Source organism: Cydia amplana, chromosome 8 (assembly GCF_948474715.1).
Source record: "Cydia amplana chromosome 8, ilCydAmpl1.1, whole genome shotgun sequence".
NCBI classification, from domain to species: domain Eukaryota; kingdom Metazoa; phylum Arthropoda; class Insecta; order Lepidoptera; family Tortricidae; genus Cydia; species Cydia amplana.
In genome coordinates, this window is record NC_086076.1 from 18,318,547 (window position 1) to 18,342,438 (window position 23,892).

Genomic DNA, 23,892 nt, shown 5'->3' on the forward strand with positions numbered 1-23,892 from the left:
CTTAATAATGCATCTTACGTCAAACACATGCCTCATATATGTAAATGTCGGCGGCCGATCGCAATATCCGCCAGATCATGAAACTCCAATGCATATCGTGAAACGTGAAAATCATTAACTCGTTTCTTGAGTCGACGGAGCCCCGCACGCGGGGCCTATTCTGGACAGTTTGCCCTTCGGGCATCTGAAGCAACCTAACGAACCTATCTTACCTATCTATTGGTTAAATGTAACTAGTTGACTACCGTCAAAACATTACACAGGAACTTAACGATCGGGCGGATATTACGATCATATATTAAATGACAATGATGCATGTATTTATTACGCTAAGGCGCATACACACACGCATAGTTTACAGTCACATTTGGACTTATTAGTACCATGGGTATATGCCACCTGCACTTTCTTAAATTTGGAAACATGGCCCTAAATGTAGACACAGATAAGTACACCTACTTTACCTATACCTTATGCTTACTAACAGTGGCGTGCCAGGAGGGCTGTTGTACAAATGTCGAACCCTAATGTCTGCTTAATGAGAGATTCTGATGTTATTCAAGACGAATATAATATACTTAAGTATTTTAAGACGCCCGAACTTTACATACAGGGCTTTGGTTTAAAATCTATCTACAACTGTCTCAAAAAAAAAATTAACACAGTGTTTTGGTACATCCCGAAATTAAATATTTCATCGTCTTATAATGTTCATTCAAGACTTATAGTCGCATGACTAATTATTATATTACTAAGCAGCGTAAGAAGGTGATATACCTACGAGTAATTATCATGTCATGTCGTGCGTGTAAAAAAAATTAAGGATGTTCCAAGAAACTAAGTGTCTCTTATTTTTGGGCCATTATGTGGACGTTACTTTACATTATTGAACTAGTTACGATGTGATAAATACCGATTATATTCATAGTTGTGTGTAAATGGCGCCAGTACATTCTACTTGGGTTTGATTTTTCATAAGTAGTTATAAGTATATATGCGTCCGACGAATTATTTAATTTCGTTAAAAAGGCAATGTTAGTCGTAATTAAATGGCTGGAAAGAGGTCTAGTAAGCCTTTTGGATTTTCTAGCACATCAGTGTTTCAAGGAAGTGTGACAAGTGTATGCGAAATTTGTCGCGTGGTGGTCAGCCATACTAACAGCAAAAAGACTTTTACAAGAACAACAACAGCAAATTGGTACACTAATCTGCTAGATGGTCCGGGCGGTCGACCCCACAGAATAATTCCGTAGCTGTCACTTAGTGGAGCGCCTCTGTGATACACGTTAGCTATTTAGAAAGGCCCGTCTACACATTGGTTAGTGCATAGTGCGATTTCATACGTTTAGTCTAACGATTTATAAAAGTTATCAATCTAACTTTGCAATCGAGTTTTATGAGTATATATTGGGTCGTGAGCACTGACCATCCAGCCTCTAGACATAGCATAGTCGCGCTACCCCCTCTGCCACACATACGGTAGCGTTACTCCATCTTCGAGTCACGCCTACACCGCTTACTTCAGTCGGCGGACCGGGCTCGGTGTAGAAACTTCGGTAGCTCGAAGAAGTTTTTGCTATCAAAAATGCATTATTGTTGTGTCAAATTGTGTGGCAAGAACACTAAAAACTCTGGTGTACAAAAAAATGGCATTTCATTTCACAGGTAAGCCGATTTTTTAGAGATTTGGATAAAAAAATATTTTAATTTAAGCGTCTCATCAAATTTGACAGCGCTTGAAACTCGATGACGTCTTTTAAGAAAGTCTCTTTCTATCGCGCTGCATCCGTATACATCCTTTCTTGTCTTTTATTACGTGACATTCCTAAGCCCAAACTAGTGATGTCCATATCCATAGAATGTGATTGTTTACTATTGATAAGGTAATTCAATTCAAATCGCATAGGTATTTGCGAAAAATTCACTATAAAACAAATAAATAATATGAGAAGTACACTTACGGTCAGGTACCAATTTTCCCTTGAACATAACCGATATTGTCAATTCAGCACTACATAGGTACTCGTATTACTTTTAGCGATTATAAAAACATTGCAAAAATTAATCACAAGACCAATTTTATACAAAAACACACGGTTGCAATTTAAAATGCATTATTTTGATTCCATTTTTGTTGAGAATAGTGGGCGCCGGTTTAACTTTTTAATTTTTGCTTTTTTTCTGTGTACGACTGCCAACATGGCAATGATACTTGAACATTCGGCCAAATAATTTAAACCTCATTTAGTTAGATTGTGTTAAATAACATTTCATTTACATAATAACAAATCAATATTTGATTTAAACCATGTAATAACTCTTAATAGAATTATACAGGATGTTTTTAATGGGTGGGTATAGTAGGATACCGCGAATACAGGGTGGATTTTCTTTTTGGCTCAGTGAGGGCAGCTACCAGATCCCGTACTGCTACGAGAAAACGGTCTTAAGAGACCTTCCCTCGATTTTAAATTAATGAAGATTGGCATTTACAGATTTTGGAAAAAACATACAGGATACGAGAAAAAGGTCATTTTTGACAAACTTTTTTTTATGCCAATCGATCCCATTCCTATTGAGGATCAAAAGCTTGTATGGGAGCAAAAAAAAATTTCATGCTAGAAAAGCCACAAATCGAGGAAAACTTTTCCCATAATATTTGAATGAAAATGAAAACTTTTATTTTTCACATGCTACTTTTGTATGCCAATCGATTCCATTCCTATCCAGTATCAATAGTTTCCTAGGGGTCGACTTACGGTAATGTACTAAAAAGCCACAAATTAATAAAAACTTTTTCCATACATTTACTAAGGAGAAAATGTGAAATTTATTATGGGAAAAGTTTTCCTCGATTTGTGGCTTTTCTAGCCGGAATTTTTTTTTGCTTCCATACAAGCTTTTGATCCTCAATAGGAATGGGATCTAATTTGAAATCGAGGGAAGGTCTCCTAAGACCGTTTTCTCGTAGCAGTTCGGGATCTGGTAGCTGCCCTCACTGAGCCAAAAAGAAAATCCACCCTGTATATAAAGCCGCAACCCGAGTGATTAATTGACATAATTGCTCTCCCAGAAGGGGGTTCCTGGGGTATTTGACTTTGATACGGTCGTATAGAGGGGGTGGTTTGGTGACTTCCAGAAAAATCCGACTTTTGGTCTACCGGATTATCCGACTTTTGGTCACTAAACGGTGACAGATACGTGGGAGATGCTCGACCAAATGTCATAGAGGGACGCTGACAGTTTCTGAAGCCGCCATTATTTTTTCAAAATGGCGGATTCAAAATGGCGATCATTTTTCAAAATACTCCCAGCGCGCTAAAATTTTGGTCACGAAAACTCGGGGTCACCTAGCTGTATTCCTATGGATTTTTTTTAATAAAACCAATATGGCGGTAAAAATGGCCACTTATTTTTTATGAAAATCTTCAAAGGTGAGAGATAGGTGGGGGGTGCTCGACCAAATGCCATAGAGGGCCCGAGACAACACAAATTGCATTTAAAAAGTTTCAAAATGTACTAACTAACATAAAAACACCTTGTAATACCATGGTTGCAATAAAGAATTATGATTATGATTATGAAAATGGCCGTCTTTTTTTTTCAAGTTGGTCTGAGCGCGTTGAGATTTGGCATGCGGCGAGCTTGGGGGCCCAAGATTAGTATGTGAATTATTTTTTGAAAACACTCAAAATGGCGGCGGACACGGGCAAAGGAAAATTTCCAAGTAGGTTAAGCGAACCCGAAGGGCGAATATCAGGCTGGGAGGCCGAAGGCTGACCCGCCGAAGGCCCGAAGCCTTCACCCCGACTCCCAAGCGTGCAACCCTCAGTAATTTAAAGCGAGGCCGAAGGGCGAGCTGCGTGAAGAAGTGCTTCCAAGCAGGGATGTTGCGAATATCCGCATCCGCATCTCGTCTCGTCTCGCGCTTCTCTAAATCCCATAAGACGCCTTTTTACCAATAGTTTATTTTTAAATTAATTATATAAAGCAGATACACCTGCTAACGAAACCACAACGTTATGGGTTAATGTTTTCGAACGAACGAATCAACATAGCATTCAAAACATGCTTGCATATTATTACTGTTATTACATTATTGACCGTGATTGACAATGTTATTATTCAACGTGTCACATCACTAGCGCCCGGCAGATATTACTGTCTGACGCCCACGTGTGTTTGAACGGACCAATCACGGCACGGGACTCGCTCACCTCGTCCCCCGCACCCCTGTATTTTTGGCAGCATCGGTTTCATGAAAGAATTGGCCTAAGTTGAGTCTAGAGGCTGGATGGTCAGTGGTCGTGAGTCATGTATTTTTGGAATTTAATTGATGCCTGACTCTTGAGTTCTCTTGAGTTAAGTGAGTATTAGACCCTTGAGTTGAGTTTCAGGGGTGCCTAGGGTATAGCCTATAGCAACGCGCTCGTTATAAGTTTACACCATTATTTTTTAATGTTAAAAAAGCGTTAAAGTGGCTTATTTTTGTGTGTCTGTAATGAATGCTATTAATTTTAAAGAAAATGTGTCATAAACAGTGTTAAATTTAGAGGAATGTTGTTTAGATAGGAATATATTATAGTCTCTAATATTAATACCTACCCAATATTATCACAATTGAGTAGTCTAAAAACTTGTGTTCTCAAATATTTAAATAGCTACTCGCTACTTGCTGCTAAATAATGTTGGAACTCGACTAATCACTAATGATGAGTAAACGGGCCTGTAGACTAGGAGTCGTCAATGAAAAAAATGTGTTTAGTGAAGCCAGTACTCAGTAATTCTACTATGTTGCCCGCATCACATCATGCATAACATTTACAGTTATTTATTAGATATATTATTGTATTTATTCACTTTATTAACATGTTTATTACGTCTTTAATAAAAGATTGCTTATACATTTGTTTTTCATTTAAACAATTTCGTCTTGCCCTATGCAATATTGGGGCCAATTTGACTGGACATAAGGTAACATGGCTACCATAATTATGAGTAATCGGCAATGTTACGACCGACTGTATGTTTTGGAAGACGACAGGTGACATGTCTAACTATAAAAATTATCGCCTCTTACCACAAAATCACTATAAGTTATATGAGAACCACGTCATCTTCTCCTGCTTTTGCGAGTCAGGGGCCAAAATGATGAGGAATTTATTAATATCAATATCAGAAAACAAATTTTAAAACATATTAAGGGTTTGAACATTTCATTGTATGCTGACTCGTTTGCGTCTTACCTGTGAGTGAATACAAATAATAAGTTTAATAATTCTTTACATACTCGGAATAACAGTTTATAGAAAAGAAATGTATTATGTCGTAATATATTCCCTGACCTTGAGGTCTTCGAACGCTTACGTCGACCACGCGGTCGACTAATCGAAAGTGCTTATTTTCATTTATATGCATTCTAAATAAGACCTTAACTGTAAACAATAAGGATTATTCTACTTCAAAGTAGCTTATACATATTTGTCATAATTATATCGCTGGCACAGTGGTAACCTCGCCTCACTGTGTTACTGATAGTGATAAGTCAGTATGATCTGAGCGCCGAGCCTACCGCTCGGCTACGTCATGCTCGTATTATAATCATAAATAAACATAATATTTAACAATGTCGATTTTAAGAACGATAGTGAGCATTCGAAATGTGAATAAGTGTCGTATGTCGTGTGTGTTGGTTCAAAATGTAAGTATTGTGGCTTAGTTTAGTATAACACGATTTGCCGGTTCGCGGTACAATGTACAGAAGTGGTTGTTTACAATTGTTTTCGATGAGAAAGTTACCTACATCACTTTGTTACATATTTGTAACGTAAAGTAAATAATAAATAAATATTAATTAAATTACCTGACTTCTATAATTATATAGGTAGGTAACTATAATACATACTACATACATACATGTACATTTATTTAGTTTTGCACACCAATTAACCCGGTTCCCGGAATATTTATCTTCCCAAAGCTGAGTAAAAATGTCATAGCAACCTGTGTTGCTTGGTTGGTGTTCCTTGTATTAAATAGTACAAACAGTTGTTTTTAATAATGAGTAACGACAGATATAGTTTTAACTGTATTCGTGTAATGTGTATGCGTAGGTATCTTATAAGATAGCGCAATGAGCTGATAAGATGTGTTTCAATGGTTTATCAAAATAACTAAATAATGGGCGCAATCAAAGCGCGATAACCCAGTCCAAATTATCATGTTGAGATTGCTTATTGAGGATCATACAAATTAAAAAAAATAATATGTAAATTATGTTTATTTTAAGCAGGTTTAAGCAGGTTTCGTTAGTTTTAAGTAGAGATGCCACGAATATTCGGCAACTATTCGGTATTCGGCCTATTCGGCCACTTTGCCGTATAGGCCGAATAGTAGGCAACATTCGACCGAATACCGAATATCTGTTGCCCCTACCTAAAAAGAAAAATCACACAATAAAAATACCAAAAATTAGGTACTTATATTTAATATTTAAAATGTATTAAGTATTGGAAAGTTGTTAAAAATAGGAAGACCCGGTTTTAAGCATTTGTTGATTATGAAATATTTTATTTTTATCATGGGTCTGATTTGATTGATTCTAACTACATACATTAATTAGTTCTGTAAAATATTTCTTAGCAAACGTTTGTGCTTTGTTGCCGAATTAGTTTTCATAATAATTGTGAATCACAATGTTCGCATCTCATGCCGAATATTCGGCCGAGTGGGTGGCCGAATATTCGGTATTCGGTATTGGGCCAAAACCACTATTCGGGGCATCTCTAGTTTTAAGGGCAAGTTTACACTGCATGCACAGAGCGGCTTAAAGTTCTTATTGATTAGAGCCTACACATTACATACTTCAAAAATATCACCTATATTTGCCGCATGCCGCTTCTAGACAATCTGCTTAATTAAAATTTGCCATCAGGATAGATTGCGGCCAAGAAACAATGAGCCAATCAGATTGCAAGCATCTCCATCGGGAGGTGTGACGAGACCGTTCCACACGACGAGTATACTGGACAAGATTGTAGCATTCAAGCTATCGGACATCGGGGAAGGGATACGAGAAGTTGTTGTCAAAGAATGGTGAGTTTTACGTAAAGTATTATTAAAATTGGTTATTGGTGGTAACTCTAATACTTGAAATGTAAATCGGACAAGATTGTCATGTGATCCATGATCTTTGCGTGTATGAGTATAATGCCACACATGAAGGAGGTCTTTCAGTTGAGAATAGTATATAAGACAATGAGGATAGAAAAAATAAAAATCGAAGAAATACAAAAATGGAACTATCACGGTACCATGAATACAATTTTTTTGTGAACCAATTGACTGCTAAAGACACGCGCTAGAACGCGCGCTTACTGCTCAACATCAACAATTGTGCATTCCAACAAGGGCTATAGTCAAAGTCAAAGTCAAAATATACTTTATTCATGTAGGCCTAGCAACAAGCACTTATGAATCGTAACATAATATTATTATCTTAAGCTGATTATCAGAGCATCGTATTGTATTGCGAATTTCGGTTTTCGCGGTAGACCCCACTGAAGCGCCGCGCACAAGATGCGTGGCGTACAAATGTCTATGAAACATACGTGAATATAATATAGATAATATATTCTACAGGTTCGTCAAAGCCGGCGACAAAGTACAGCAGTTCGACAACATCTGTGAAGTGCAGAGCGACAAGGCGGCGGTGACCATCACAAGCCGGTACGATGGCACCATCACAAAGTTGTACGCTGATGTTGATGAAACGGCGTTCGTGGGGCAGCCGCTTATCGATATAGAAGTCGGAGATGATGGCGCTGAAGGTAAGTTAATTCAGCAACTTAGGTCAGATTCAAAGTTAGCGAAAACTCAAAACAAACGGTAACATTAGGTTACAAGTCTGATAGTTCCCTATGAGGCTGTGACAAGTGCCGCTGACATTATTTTATCGTTAATATCTTATCTTATCTTATACCCTTAAATGAGCAATTCTTGTTTATTTATTTATTTATATGTATATATATTTTGGGGATTCGGAAACGGCTCTACGATTTCGATAAAATTCGGGGGCGAAAAATCGATCTAGCTAGGTCTTATCTATGGGAAAATACGCATTTTTGAGTTTTTATATGTTTTCAGAGCAAAGCTCGGTCTCCCAGATATTTAATTTGTTAACTGTGTACAGGCCAATTCATAGGTACACTAAATTAATCGGTATTGGCAACACAGGTCTGAAAGTCTTAATAAACTAACAAAATATGTACCTACTTCAGATTCTACGCCGAGCCCGCCTGAAGTAGTAACGAAGGATGCTGCCGCTCCAATAGCAAGCGACAGTCAAAGAATTAGAGTTTTGACCACACCAGCTGTCAGAAGAATAGCTGCGCAGTTCAAAGTAAGTGATGTTTTGATGTGTGATTGGTAGTCCTCAACCATTCCTCAATTGTGCGTTTCTCCAGGATGTGCGGTATTTCCGGACGCTGCTTACTCCTCTTAGTCTTGCAGTGTGTCCATAAAGTTGCAGAAAAAATATTTCGATAAAGTAACAGAAGGTAGTAACAAAGATGGCCACGTGGTTGAGGTGTTTAAAATAATCTACACACACTCTAAGGGCTCATTTAGACTCGCGCGAACTCGTATACGATTGTAGTTACATTGCGGACCATTGAGGTTACATCAATCCAGCCGACCGATCAAATGACGCAATGTAATGAAACCCGCATGCGAGTTCTCGCACCGTCTAAATGAACCCTTATTCTCCTAAAAATAAAGTTGTATTCAGTAAAACAAATAATACTTCGCCCACTTAGTAACGTCAGGTACTGAACTACTGACTAATCAATATTTTATTTACCTAACTCTTGCACGTATACACTTGCTACATAGATACAGTTTCAAAGAAACATTAAATTATATTTTCCAATATAATTATAATAGTTCGAAATCCGTCTAGTTTCTAAGTGAAATTTTTAAGGATAAGATTAATCACATCCATACCTTTTTATTTATTTATTGTTTATTATCATTTTCAGGTAAACCTGAGCACCGTGAAAGCAACAGGTCGCAACGGCCGTGTCCTTAAAGAGGACGTATTAGCACATCTGGGTATCAGCGCCGAAAAATCGAACGAGGTGCCGGATGCCAACGTACAAACTGTGCAAACACCGGCCAAGGCCGAGCCAGCTGACAGGACGGTGCCGATCACTGGCTTCATGAAAGCCATGGTGAAGTCAATGTCCGAATCTATGGTGAGAAATATTAAATTCAGTATAATATGAGAAAAATAGAAAAAGATATAGAAGATAAAAATAAAAGAAAGAAATAGAAGGGAAAATAAATGGAAGGAGAGGGAGGGGAAGACCAACAAAAAGTTATATGAGCCAAGTAAAGGAGCATGTAGGGGCCGTATCGTACCAGCCCTAGTAGCACGGTAGCATTTTTATCATTTATCACCATGCCTGTCACGTTCTAACAAGTATGTAAGTGCGAAAGTGACGGGCTTAGTGATAGTGGATAAAAATGGATCCGTGCTGAGCCCGCAGGACTAAAGGGCTGGCTTCAGATCGACCAAGGTGGAGACAACTTCATCACGCTGCACCGACAAGAGCCCAGCTCTTAAATTTAATGAATGATGATAATATGAGAGAAGCATCGATAATTCAGTTTATCGTTATAGCAACTCCCTCCTTGTCTTTAAAGTTTGGCCCCGAAATTCCGATGTCTGATTAATGTCTGAGTGTTCTAAAAAGGTTATCATTTGGGCGAATTGGGCGGTTGTTCCAAAATGATTTCTGGAAATAATATCACTAGGTACCTATAGAGTCTGTTCGGAAAGAGAAGAGTCGTGGAATGTATTGGGCCCCATCATACATCAGACTCTAATTGATTGATTGTAGGGTCGGTAGATTATGATATTCAAATCATAGACAATTTGTCACGAAAATGAGGCAGTTTAAGAACTTTTTGTAAAAAAAATACCAGTAGGTAAAATTATTTTGAATACCTGCGATTTGCATTTTTGGATACTACAAGAACGAGGACACATTCAAAACAAGATTGATAGGAGTAGATGTTATATTAACAAAACCTTTTTCGTTTCAGAAAATTCCTCATCTAGTTCTAAGCGACGAATATGACGTTACAAAACTATTTGAAGCCAGACAGAGCATTAAGTCCCTGGCCGAGCAGCAAGGCGTGAAGCTTACCTACATGCCCATCATAGTGAAGGCAGCTTCGTTGAGCCTCACGGAGCACCCCGTGTTGAACAGCAGCCCCGACAGCGCCTGTGAGACGCTCACGTATAAAGCGAGCCACAATATTGGGCTGGGGATGGATACGCCAAATGGTCTGGTTGTGCCTGTTATTAAGGTAATTGCGATGTGGTTCCATTATAGTCACATAAAAAAAAACCAGCCAAGTGCGAGTCGGACTCACGCACGGAGGGTTCCGCACCATCAACAAAAAATAGAGCAAAACAAGCAAAAAAACGGTCACCCATCCAAGTACTGACCACGCCCGACGTTGCTTAACTTCGGTCAAAAATCACGTTTGTTGTATGGGAGCCCCACTTAAATCTTTATTTTATTCTTTTTTTAGTATTTGTTGTTATAGCGGCAAAAGAAATACATCATCTGTGAAAATTTCTACTGTCTAGCTATCACGGTTCGTGAGATACAGCCTGGTGACAGACGGACGGACGGACGGACGGACGGACGGACGGACGGACAGCGGAGTCTTAGTAATAGGGTCCCGTTTTTACCCTTTAGGTACGGAACCCTAAAAACGAAGCTACAAGTGCGTAAACGTAATTTTAATTGAGTACTTTCCTCTACTTCAAATTAATTATTTCACACCGTGCACGAAATAAAGCACCAGATAATTATTAGAAAATCAATAATCATAGACAGCAATTATTTTAAACATAATTTCTATTTAGGGTATGTGCGGAAAGAGAAGAGTGGTGGAACGTACCTATGGGGCCCAATACATTTCACGACTCTTCTCTTTCCGGACAGACTCTGACAGAGCGTGATAGCTAGTATCACGGTTCGTAAGATACAGCCTGGTAACAGACGGACGGACGGACGGACGGACAGCGGAGTCTTAGTAATAGGGTCCCGTTTTTACCCTTTGGGTACGGAGCCCTAAAAACTATTGAATGAAACTTTGTTAAAAATCTTAAGTACCTATTAGACGTGTAGTTAGGGTTTGCAATCCGGATCCGGAATGTATGAAATTATCCGGATCTGGATCCGGATCCGCGGATCTTCCCATACATTTCGGATCCGTCCTGCAAACCCTACGTGTTAGTATATCACATACCTAGATACAACTAACGAAGAATTTGTTTCAAAATTGGTATTCCTACAATACCACGAAGTAATATCGATATTCATTTAGCAATATTTGGTCATGCTTCCTCGATAATACTAAATTATAAAGTCAGAAAATACCTGCATCGAAATTAGACATAGGTATTATTAATACGTTACAGTCAGCTATTTGCAATTGTTCTATTCTAGCTTGTTTGTAATTTTAAACCATTAAATAAATGACAAGTAAGTAAATAATGTGTTTATTTACAGAATGTACAAAATAAAAGTATACTGGAAATAGCGCGCGAGCTGAACGCTCTACAGGAGAAGGGGATGAGAGGGCAACTCGGACTACATGATCTAAGCGGAGGAACTTTCACACTGTCAAACGTCGGGGTCGTGAGTATCATTTTAATATTATCTATTAAGTAAATCAAATTATAAAACGAACAAATCAGTCTTGGGATTTGAAACTTGTACGGTCAAATAAAATTTGGAAAGTGACGAGGGTCAAAATTAATATCTACTAAACACAAGTGGAATTTTAACATGGTACCTATTTCTTTTAGCTGCGAATAGAACCTAGGATTGTCTAGTAAACTCTAGTATAATACCTAAGGTCTTTAAACGAAACTTATTTCATCCTATTTGCCGAAACATTCGTTTGCGTGAATAAAATAACAATATAAACAGTTATTGATTTTTACATAACCACCTAAGAGTGTAATAAAGGGGTCGTCCAGAAATCATGTGATCATATTTGACCTATTTCTGGACGACCCCAAACTTTCTACAGTGGAAAGTACTCCTAGTTTAAATAGTAGATATTTCCTAAAGGGCAAAGTATTACATGCCAATATTCTACCTACTTCTAATTGCATTTATTTGTTCATTTCAGGTCGGCGGAACCTATGCTAGTCCTATAATATTCTCACCGCAGGTCTCAATAGGCGCTCTAGGAAAAATACAGGTAAAATTATTGTTCCAAGTCATAGCATTAAGGTATTTGTCTCCTAATGGTGACGGTTACTGGTGCGCATTATTGTTTCTCATATTTCCACGCTATTCTAATACAAAAAGTTAAACAATACGTGAGACACACCTGTTACGCGTTGGAGGTGTGTCTTGAGTTCCGCCGGACGGTATCGGCCTATCAGTTAGAACAAAATTTTGACAGTTCCGAACAACTGTTGACAGTCAGTTGACAGGCCGATACCGTCCGGCGGACTGTTAATCAGTGGGCCCCTTTCTCATATGTTTATTTCTAATATTATATCAAATCATTTAATTTCCAGGTCCTGCCGCGTTTTGACGCCGAAGGCAACGTAACGAAGGCCCACATCCTCACCGTCAGCTGGGCGGCCGACCACCGCGTCGTAGATGGCGCCACTGTCGCACGCTTCTCCAACAGAATGAAGCAGTACCTAGAGAATCCTTATACGCTTCTCTTAGATTTATAACAACGGTTTTTATAATATAGAATATATTATTATTTATTAATAATAAATGGATTTTTTTGCTGTAAGGCTGTTATAATAAATGGTCTACTATTTTTTTCAACATCAGGGTAGTAACTTTAAATGTTGCTTGATAAAATGATGGAAAACACCATAAAGAAATCGCACTAATCCCGATAAGTCTAGTTTTTTACTGCTTACTACCACAAACTGTTCAGAACCATAGTGAACCTTAGTAATAACAAAACAAGGTTGATTTTTGTGTTTTTTTTAATTTGTGTCACCTGACGATATATGACGGTAGTTTGCGTAACAAGTAGTGCCAATGCTTGGGATTAGTTGCAGAGCGGACCCCAGGCTCGAATGAGCCGTGGTTATATGATGATATTTTATTCTATTTTCTCATTTTCATAATACTGCCAAGGATTGCAAAGAAATATTTTGTACATTGTTTGCTGAATTTATTAAAAGATTTTTATTTTGTTTGACCTCTATCTTTTCAATATCCCTGTCAATATAATGCAAAATTTTATTAAAATTTGATGTGGGTGGTCGCTGTAAGCGGTCTTTTTTTAACCTTTCAACGCTTTTCGTCCCATGCTAAAATGTGGCTTATACGCCAAATGGTTGCAATATGAAGAGCGAAAATAAACCTTATCTGTCAGCAGGAAAATTGCTTTGACAGCGTCCGTCATAGCCTTTTTAGTGGCTGTTGGCGTCATGGGCACGACAGCACTCGACCACTTTAGTGGCTCTTGGCGTTGAAAAGGTTAAACTATTTAAATAAATAACTGATCAAAATGTAGATTGTCTATCATTAACCTATTCAGAAGCTTCAAAGTAATAAAACGGTAGAAACTCTCAGGAAACATATATTTTATAGTAGCAATATAGCCATAATCAAACAATCTTCAATTATATTTCTCAAATGTTTAATGGTCCAAAAATTCAGACAATTACTTACAGAGAGAACTGAAGCTCTCCTCTCTTATTTTGATAATCGACCATAAGTTTGTTAAAATATAACCGGGACGTTATTTGAATAGTCTACCTGCAGCTACCTATATAAGATTTTTTTTCCACGAAAGTTATTGTTTAGCGTTTCGAATATACCATGACCAGTCAAATTGTTCAGTTCAGCTATTTAAAAAAAGTTGAGACCAATATGGCTTTTCCCTTATTAAAAACTCCATATTCTCTCACTACTCTATTCGGGATGAGGCGGCTTCAAGGCGACTTCAACTTTCTATACCTACAAAGTGTCACGTGGTAATAGAAAACGAGTATCGGAAGCCTGGGTCCGGACCGGACCCGGAAAGTTCTACGCGGGTCACCCTTTAATATAGTTATTATACCTGAACCCAAAAGCCTCACAACTGTCTTTTTAATTGTAAAACAAACCAAATGTTAACTATAAAACAATTGTTTTACATTATTAACCTACCTGTTAACGTCAGACTAAATCAAACTCCCTTTTAACATCCAAGGATCTATTGCCGTCGTAAGACCTGGAACCTGGTGACCTTAAAGTACGCGATGGTCCACTCCGGGATACAATGCGGGGTGTACTCCCGGTGGAACCTGGCGAAGACCTCGGCGAAGATCAGAGCGTCGATGTGGTTGATCGGGACCCACTTGAGCGCCAGGAAAGCCATGTCCACGTCACAGTATTTTTTATCTGAAAGCACATTAATATCGTACGAAATTACCAATTATATGATTGTATCTGGTGAGATTATACAACCTTGTCGTACGAGTGGTAAGAAAAACAAGAGATAATTATGTTTGTATTACGGTTGATAAGATTACTTGTTGCTAGTAGCGTCGCCGGTTCAAAACATTACTTTTTTAAATCTTCAAATTAGGAATCGCAAACAATTTTTCATAACCTTTAAACTTTTTTTACTAAAGTGGTTTTAAAAATAGTTTGTTTTAAGTTTAGTCTCGAACAATAAAAACATGACGCTAACCGTATGAGTCCAGACAGGCAAGTTGAAATATGCTAGAAGCAAGTGTTATGCATACCTGCTTCATGAAGTAGACCTTCCTAGGGGCACTGATCTGTATGTCACTACTAGGTCCTAGGCCTCACCGCCTCAGTCATTTTAGCAGTCATTCCTTAATAAACTTCACTTTAACAGTCCACTTTGTATCTTGTATTCTTGGCACAATGACAATCTCTAGGAAAGCCGCTAGGGAATTCGCACAGACCTTCTTGATCGTACCTAGGGAATGCTCCCAGTACCTACTGAATTTAATGGTAAAAACAGCGATCTCCCAGTTCCGTGATTAATTTTGTATAGAACACCAGTACTGGGATTGGGAGCACGTCTTAATCATACCTGTTCTCCTGATAAAGTAGACCTTCCTAGGCGCGCTGATCTGTATATCACTAGGCCTCAAGGCTAGCGAGCGCTCGCAGCCATTTCTGTTCAAGCCCTCAAACCTCAGCCATGAAACGCACGCTCCGAATGTGCATTCCGTGGCCCTTGGGTTAACTCATACCTGCTATCCTGATAAAGTAGACCTTCCTAGGCGCGCTGATCTGTATATCGCTAGGCCTCAAGGCCAGCAGGGAGCGCTGGCGATCGTTCCAGTTCCGCTCCAGCTCACGCATGAGGCTGGATCGCGCGGGCTTCGTCAGCAGACCATTGAGCTCGGAGTATTGGCCGTCACTGATCACGTGGGTTACGCGAGAAATGGCCTAAAAAGAAGATTTAATGAGCGTGAACTCATTCCGAATAAAGTCCTCTTCAATAATATTGTAGGTTTTATCTAAACACGGTAGTAATGAAAATAAGCGTTATTTTGTGGTGTACCTAACCTATGATTTTTTTAAGAATTTTATATTTTGATATTTTTAATAGAAAATTAGAGTTCTCTGAAAAGGAGTCAATTATCTACAAAAGAAATGGGGTCTCTAACAAGTTGAAAAGAACTGAAGTTTCATGTGAGTCTGAAAAATACATTACGTAAGTACGTACGTACGTACGTACGTAAGTACGTCAAAAATTTAAAGAGTCATATCTAGTGTAAAGCGTTGTACGATACACGTGCGAATTGCCTATTGTTCGTACTTGTATCGTAAATAACTAGAAACTGACTGTTACCTGTTTCGTGCCAATCTTGAAATCTTTTTCTCTAAATGACGGATCCCAGATAGTTCGGAGCACCCGAAAATCTATTTTCGTCATTAACCATGTAAATGGGTTTTGTAATAATATTAGTTTAGGTATTCTCTTCTTAGGCTTCCTATCTTTAGGCTTTCTGTTGAAAAATATTGTCTTCGGGAAGCCATTGACTAGGTCAAATTTGGAAAGTTTAGATAAATATGGTAGTTTTGAGTCGACGTTTCGGGGTTTTATAGGTTCAAGGGAATGAAATTGAGTCGAATTTTGATTAAAATTTGTTTGAAAATGTATCTTCTTTGTTGAGTTGGAAGGGACATGCCATGCGGAGGCGTAGCGGGCTAAGATAAGGCTGTGGCGATTCACAGCGACTGGCAAATGCAATGTGTTCAGGAGAATACATTTTCCAAGTTTTAGTCCCCGTTCCATCTGTAAACAACACGGTGTCGTCATGTTTAAAATATAATATACAATTCACGTTTATTTTAAAAATATATAGGTACTTGCTTGTTATACTTACCACAACATTCCCTTTGAACCTTGTTAAATTTAGTAGAGTTTTTGCATTTTCGCTTAGAAATAATTACTAGTAATTTAATGTAGTAAAATTATTTGCCTAACATTATTTCTGAAACGTCATTTTTTGGCATAGCGCCAAGTGACAAGTGGTATTTTGGCATATTTTTAAAAAGTTTGTATACAATAGTTTTTATACCTACTAGTTTATGGTGATGGTTATACCGTTATACCAGTAGGTACGCCAGAGAAATATTGAACGCGTAAACAAATATTGTTTACCAATTAACGCACATGGGAAGATATAGGTACAATTGTGTAATTATGACTTGAAGGAAAACTGTGGGTAAAACTGAAGACGTGCATTACAACAATACCACGCGCTGAATAACTTAACTCATAAACCGTTTGAAAACGAGCACTCCTATTGTATGAGTCTTTAGTAAATGTGTAAATATTAATATAGTTCTGCAACAGTAAACTCAGTGAAGTATTGAAATCACGTTAGAACAGTTAACTCGTAACAAGGTCGTAGTATTAATTTCGTCAGCAGAAGCTTTTGTCTACCCAAACAAATGCTTTAATTATTCAAATAAATTATTTTTGTTTTATCTATCTAATCAGTATTACCAAATCACGGATATTATGCTGTTTTCGATTCTACAAGATTGCAATCTAACGGCCTATCATACATAAATATCATATCATATCATATCATATTTTCAATCGGTATAAATAATTAATCATATCAGAAAGATTGCCAGTGCAGCAGCAGTTGGATTTGACTTAACTGGTGAGTTTTTATGTTATAGTTGGTCAAACCAAATTTGTCAGTAAATAAGAACAAAAAAACTATACTCATCATTTTTAAGACAAAGATAGTATGATTATCTCTGTCTATGTGTGAAATGAGACAGTCGGATCCTTTGACACACTATACCTATGTTAAAGATTGGCTGGTACTAAAAATGTATGTAGGTATTTCTGGATAACAACGAGACCATGTTTACTTATATTTAGCTCTAATATTTTCCTCCATGACTTAACGTTGATTTAATGTTTTTATTTTTCTTGGGTGGTTATAGAAACATAAATTTAAAATGCCGATTCATTCCCGACAAGCAGGTTTCCAGCAAAATATTTCACTTTTATACTTTGAAACCAATAAGATACTGTACCTCTATCCGCCGTCGAAATCAAAACTAATACAACTGCCATTTTAATGTGTTTAGTGGAGTGGAAGACCTTTTAAAGATCTCCGGCCAGCCAGAGGATAAGATACATAAATATATATATTTCAAGTCACACTGTATTTTTCCCGCCATTTACGGATTGAGTAAACTTAAGTGAGTGCAAATCGCCTTTTTTTTTGTCAGCACCATGTGGGCGTCACTATTTTGGTTGGCCGCGCTGGCAACGCTCAGCACGGCGTGCACGCCGAGCGTGACAACCGTGAGCGGGTCTCACGCCCCGGCAACCGTCTGCTCGGGCGATCTGATCTTCAGCGATGAGTTCAACGAGTTTGACCTTGAGAAGTGGCAGCATGAGAACACGCTTGGCGGAGGAGGTGTAAGTAATTATTGAACTTTAGGCCCTTTATATAAAATATAAGATATTCGTGAAACATCAGTACCTAGAACTTAATTTTCGTCATCAGGCAGAAACACCGACTTCGCCTCAACAAGTCAGAAAATTGCCTAAAGCTTGAGGAGACTTGACATATTAGAATATTTCAATGTCCTTCAGATTTTGGATGGGGAGCATGAGAGAACTGTGGGAGGCAGATAATGCCATTTTATTCAATTTCCAGCCTCCTCATTTAGGCCTAAAGGGCGTGTACAGTAGCGAATGTAGGGGGAGGGGTTGTCTTGTATTTGTATGTCACTAGACATCCTCTAACACACGGTTCCTGAAACTTTAAACTAAAATATCAATATGTATAAGGATTCCTTCGAATTATCCTTTGATGGAATATCATATTATTTCTTTCTATAATATCCTCCATCTTCAATATCTTTTAGAACTGGGAGTTCCAGTACTACAGTAACAACCGAACCAACTCGTTCGTGCACAGCGGCAACCTGTTCATCAGGCCTTCCCTGACATCCGACCAGTTCGGCAACGCCTTCCTCGCCAGCGGCACTTTGAATATTCACGGTGGAGCTCCCGCTGATGAGTAAGTTGTTCAATATCTTTTAGTTCTGTCCTAAGTAGGGTTTGCAATCCGAATCTAAAATGTATGAAATTTTCTGAATCTGGATCCGGTTCCGCGGATCTTCCCATACATTTCAAATCCATCGTGCAAACCCATGGCATCAGAGGAAGCCCAGCCATGATGACAATCATCATGTTCCTCGCGTTGTCCCGGCATTTTACCACGGCTCATCGGAGCCTTGGGTCCGCTTGGCGACTAATCCCAGGAACTGGCGTGGGCACTAGTTTTTACGAAAGTTACTGCATTCGGTTCCCGAATCTGCTTATTTCTTTGTTGAATGGTTTCATCTCAAAAGTTTGCCGAACCGATTCCCACTAAGTAATCGTATCATACCTAAATAATTGAATAAAATAAGTCCAGGGGTCGAGATTAATCGGTTGTTAATCGCTGACGTAGGTAGGTACCTATGTAATTATTTTTGTTCTCAAATCAGTTTTTAATTACATTAATTTTAGATAAGCGATGTAAAGTCTATTTTTTTATTCGGTAGACTGAAATGACAGTTAATAGTATGAAATGACATTTCATGTTTATACAATTAGCTGTCATTTCTGTCTACCGAATAAAAAAATAGACTTTAGGTGTGCCGCCCTAATTACCTATTATGGTCTTGCTTAGTAGAAGAGGTTTTGACTTTAGACATACAATTCCGCAACGGAGCGCATATTCAACACATTGAGAACCATTTAAAAGATTGTTATACATACTAAATATTTATTTGATTAACACGAAGGCGATCTTTTAAGTACAGTCGCCATCAGATATATCGGAGCGGCCAAGGTGTTCACAATAGGTATATCTGAACAAGCACTCTAACGCCCTGACAATAGAGGTGTGCTCAGATATTTGTGAGCACCTTGGCCGCTCCAATATAACTGATGGTGACTATACCTAAATAATATATTGCCGATTTTCCGCAGGTGTACGAACCCGCAATGGTGGGGCTGCGAGCGCACCGGTACCCCCTCCAACATACTAAACCCAATCAAGAGCGCGCGCGTGCGCACCGTCAACTCCTTCAACTTCCGCTATGGACGCGTCGAGGTGCGCGCCAAGATGCCCGCTGGAGACTGGCTGTGGCCTGGTAAATACACTAATCTGATTGGTGCAGCCAGAGCCAAAAAAACTCAAACTTAAAGATCCTGCTTCAGCTTCGAGCTCAAAATTACAAAACGTGTTGCAACCAGTCCATACTTCCGCTTATGAACCCTGAACCTCTGTACCAGCAACCCCCTGAAATTTTCTATTCAAAGCTATCTGGCTGATGCCCGCCCACAACGTGTACGGCACCTGGCCTTCCTCGGGCGAGATCGACCTGACGGAGTCCCGTGGCAACCGCAACATGCTCCACAACGGCCTCAATATCGGAACCCACGAGGCCGGCTCGACCCTGCATTACGGGCCTTACCCTGAGCTGAACGGCTGGGAACGCGCTCACTGGACCAAGAGGAATACCAATGGGTACAATAGCAACTTCCATCGCTATCAGCTTGAATGGACGCCAGGTAACTTTCTAACCTGCAGTGTTGTTAACGTAACCAGAAAAATAGACAAAGGACAAATAAATTATGTCCTTTCTAGTTCTTTTTTTAAGATTTTCTTCATCAATGAGTACTAAAAACTTAACCTTGATATACATATTTACATATCTGAACAAGATCTGAAAACACCGCAGCAGAAAACAAATCGGGCATGATCTCGATCAGCAATGAAACAGTAGGTACTTAGTTAAAATTCAGTAAAAATAGTCATAATGTTACAACATAATGCTGCATTGTTGATCACACACATACCTGCTGTCGGATTTGTAATCGATTAATTTTTGACACATTATATAGTTAATGTAATGCTCGGCCAAACACAATTTTAAGTCATTTGACCCTTTGGTAACTTTTAATGTTGTTTTTGTACCTTCCTTTTGTTTGAAATAAAGTTCTGCCATATTATACTACTCTTTGGTTCTGCCTATATTGGAAGCTATAAATTGTTATGTAAAATTTGAATGTCCAGGGGGACGTAGTCTCAATAATTATTAGATCTCACTAAAATAAACTCTGCTCCTTGTTTCCAGACTTCCTAAAGTTCAGCATCGATGACGTGGAGCTGGGCCGCGTGGCTCCGGGCACCGGAGGATTCTGGGAATACGGCGGCTTCGGCCAAGGACGTGACATCAGCAATCCTTGGCGGTACGGCTCCAAGATGGCGCCTTTCGACCAGAAGGTACTTATGAACCCAGTCTACTAATACGAAGTAGGTACCTATTTTAAGTGGCGGTTGATCTTAAATATTTGCAATAAGGTATAGGATTGTGAGTGAGCGCAGACGATTATAAGAAGTAGGTACAAACAGAACGGGCATGATGAAGGATTTGTTTCTCATTTATAACGGGCGTAATATAGGTACGAACCTAATATTATTCCACTTTAGACCAGGTACTCGATGAGCCCGGGAAGCCTTGCCTAGTCAATTCTAACGACAAAATAGCCTTGTTCTACTAAGACAGTCTTCTCCGAGACCACGGGGACAACGCCGTCCTCGAAACGTCGGAGCTAAATCTTAAAACATATATAGCCGGAGAGCTAGCCACGTAAATAGGTATGCAATTTATAGAGCAACGAAATCCCTCTAGTTAGTGTGCCATACTATCATTATTAATTAATCCGGGCGCCTGGCAGCTGTTCAGCGGTGGGTGCCGGAGTGGATGGGCAACAAATGGGTTGTAAAATCAATTGAAGGTGTGCAATTTATAGAGCTCTGAGTTTGGTGTGTGATAGCTAATTATGTATTATTTACAAAATAGCCTCCTAAGGCGCAGCCATACAAATGAAAAATCCAAAATTTACCACTTAAATTTGAACCTATAGTGCAGGGAATACAGTTGATGCTACTTTGTTTGAAAATTGAACGAAATAAAAGAAACGTAACTCTGTTCCAATTGAATATGATTAAAAATTTCATTGTTGGTATAAGTCCTATAGGTAGGACCTTGGGCCTTACGAGGATAATCTTTTATGGTGTTGTTTACTGTTTGCTTTAGTTCTACCTCATCATGAACGTGGCTGTCGGCGGCACCAACGGATTCTTCCCTGATGGCGTGTCCAACCCTTCTCCCAAGCCTTGGTGGAATGGCTCTCCTACTGTAAGTTTTTCAAGATGCAAGATGCAAGAGCATTTAATAATAATAAGAATTTAGTAAGGGATGTTCTGAGATCACGGGTTTTAAGCTTAGAATTAATTTAAAAACCGGCCAAGTGCGAGTCGGACTCGCGCACGGAGGGTTCCGCACCATCAACAAAAAATAGAGCAAAAAATCGTGTTTGTTGTATGGGAGCCCCCCTTTAATATTTATTTTATTCTATGTTAAGTATTTGTTGTTATAGCAGCAACAGAGATACATCATTTGTGAAAATTTCAACTGTCTAGCTATCGCGGTTCATGAGATACAGCCTGGTGACAGACGGATACCTCAGTAAAAAGTCAGTGAGGTATCTATCAATCTCAAACTTAAAGAAATTTTAATAAATTACAGGCTCTGACAGACTTCTGGCTCGCTCAGAACGCGTGGCTCCCGACCTGGAACTTGGACGTGAATGACGGCCAGGACGCCTCTATGCAGGTCGACTACGTGCGGGTCTGGGCTCTCTAACCACCTTCTTTCTTCACAAATGGGCAGGGGCGGCAATTAGGATAAGGGCTCATTTAGAACTTGGCGCGCGAACTCGCATGCGATTTTAGTTACATTGCGTTATTTGCGAATGTAAACATATCAAACTGATACCTACCTAAATGAACACAAATTTAACTTATAAGTTTGCCGTTATAAATGTAATTTATTTAAGCATTTTTTTTTTTGCAACCTGAGATACAGGATTTTCCTAGTTCAGGTAGAAGTCAATAAAAAGCCTTACTTTATAAGATATTATTAACCTAATGTTAAATGTATGACTATGTTTTTCTGAATAAAGTTTTTTTTTTTTTTTTTTTGCTAACCTATAATAGTGTCCCACTGCTGGGCAAAGGCCTCTCCCCTTATCTTCCACGATTCCCGACATAGCGCCTGCTCTGGCCAGTTACTGAGGAAGGTGTCTAGGTCGTCCGCGCTCTTCTTCTGGCATCCACTTGGTAGCTACACTAGCCCATCTGTCTGTATGCATGCGGCAGACGTGACCAGCCCAGTCCCATTTGAGCCTAGCAGTCTTCTCGCCGACATCGGCAATACGGGTTTTTGCGCGCAGCGTGGTATTCCGGATACGATCGGTCCTCTTCACGCCTAAAATTTTATTTTATTTTTATTTATTTTATTTGATCGATAGTCGATAACTCACGTCTTACAAGCTCCTCAGCGCGCTGTGTACAGATGTGTAATTTGAAATGCGGACTCCTTCGGGAGTTATAGCTTTTTTTTCCAAATCCATAACTCCCGCGGGAACAATATAAGCCTTTGTCCTTCAGTATACCTGCAGTGAAATGAGATCTTTTTTCGAGCAAGTAACGTGTGATGAAAAGAAATTTTCCATTTTGGAACGTTCCATATAAATAGTTAGGTACTATTTTGGAAACTTTCCGTTACCACACCGATAGCTGTGTATAAAAATAATTTATCAAAGATTCAAAATGTACCTAAAAATACTGTAAATAAATACAAATACAATTTTACTCTCGATTATTTTTCACAATTACATACCATCAATTTCAGGCCTTTCTTTGCCAACATTGTCTTCCGACAGGTGCGATTGCGATATTTGACATAATAAATAAGGGCGATGCTACCGAAAAAATTGCACTTTTTTGACTTTATTAAGTAATTTAGAATTTAACAATGAGTAATCAACAGTAACCAACAACGAAGGCCGCAAAAATATATGGCACGATCTTATTTGTAGCGCGCAATAAGAGCGTGTCACATATTTTTGCGGCCTTCGTTGTGATTATTGCAGGTGACTGTACAAACAACGCACTGCTCATTAATTTATGTTACGCACAAATAAATCGTGACTCCGGAAAACAAGGAAAATGTTAGCAACGGTTAGGAGGTGGTAAAATAAACGACAATGAGAGTTATTTTTAGATCTGTTCACATTTTCCTACGCTTTACATATGACAATATTCTGTAATGTAATAACCGACGTCATAAGTACTGACACATTTTAGACGTCCTACATGCGTCTCATCTCATTAACCAGGCTCATAAAACTCATCCCACATTAAATACTGAATAATAATGAAGAACCTGTAGTATAAAAGGGCTGTAGTTA

General features: G+C 38.8%; 3 protein-coding genes across 3 annotated transcripts; 2 read left to right on the top strand and 1 right to left on the bottom strand.

Moving 5' to 3' along the window:
* The first annotated feature begins 5,560 nt into the window (after positions 1-5,560).
* On the top strand, positions 5,561-12,812 carry LOC134650113 (lipoamide acyltransferase component of branched-chain alpha-keto acid dehydrogenase complex, mitochondrial). Its single transcript, XM_063504948.1, has 9 exons — positions 5,561-5,701; positions 6,935-7,095; positions 7,642-7,829; positions 8,280-8,401; positions 9,039-9,254; positions 10,108-10,374; positions 11,592-11,720; positions 12,220-12,291; positions 12,617-12,812. The coding sequence occupies exons 1-9, from the start codon at positions 5,627-5,629 to the stop codon at positions 12,779-12,781; spliced, it is 1,395 nt and encodes a 464-aa protein (XP_063361018.1). The 5' UTR covers positions 5,561-5,626; the 3' UTR covers positions 12,782-12,812.
* A 1,439-nt stretch (positions 12,813-14,251) lies between these two features.
* Positions 14,252-16,507, bottom strand: LOC134650143 (uncharacterized). The gene is made up of 4 exons (XM_063505000.1): positions 16,427-16,507; positions 15,889-16,335; positions 15,284-15,482; positions 14,252-14,456 (listed from the first exon to the last, which is right to left on the bottom strand). Exons 2-4 carry the CDS (start codon positions 16,333-16,335, stop codon positions 14,269-14,271), a joined length of 834 nt encoding a protein of 277 aa, XP_063361070.1. The 5' UTR covers positions 16,427-16,507; the 3' UTR covers positions 14,252-14,268.
* Positions 16,508-17,791: 1,284 nt separating this feature from the next.
* On the top strand, positions 17,792-22,309 carry LOC134650115 (beta-1,3-glucan-binding protein-like). Its single transcript, XM_063504949.1, has 7 exons — positions 17,792-17,991; positions 18,444-18,598; positions 19,558-19,721; positions 19,891-20,142; positions 20,709-20,857; positions 21,675-21,776; positions 22,167-22,309. The coding sequence occupies exons 1-7, from the start codon at positions 17,803-17,805 to the stop codon at positions 22,281-22,283; spliced, it is 1,128 nt and encodes a 375-aa protein (XP_063361019.1). The 5' UTR covers positions 17,792-17,802; the 3' UTR covers positions 22,284-22,309.
* Positions 22,310-23,892: the final 1,583 nt, after the last annotated feature.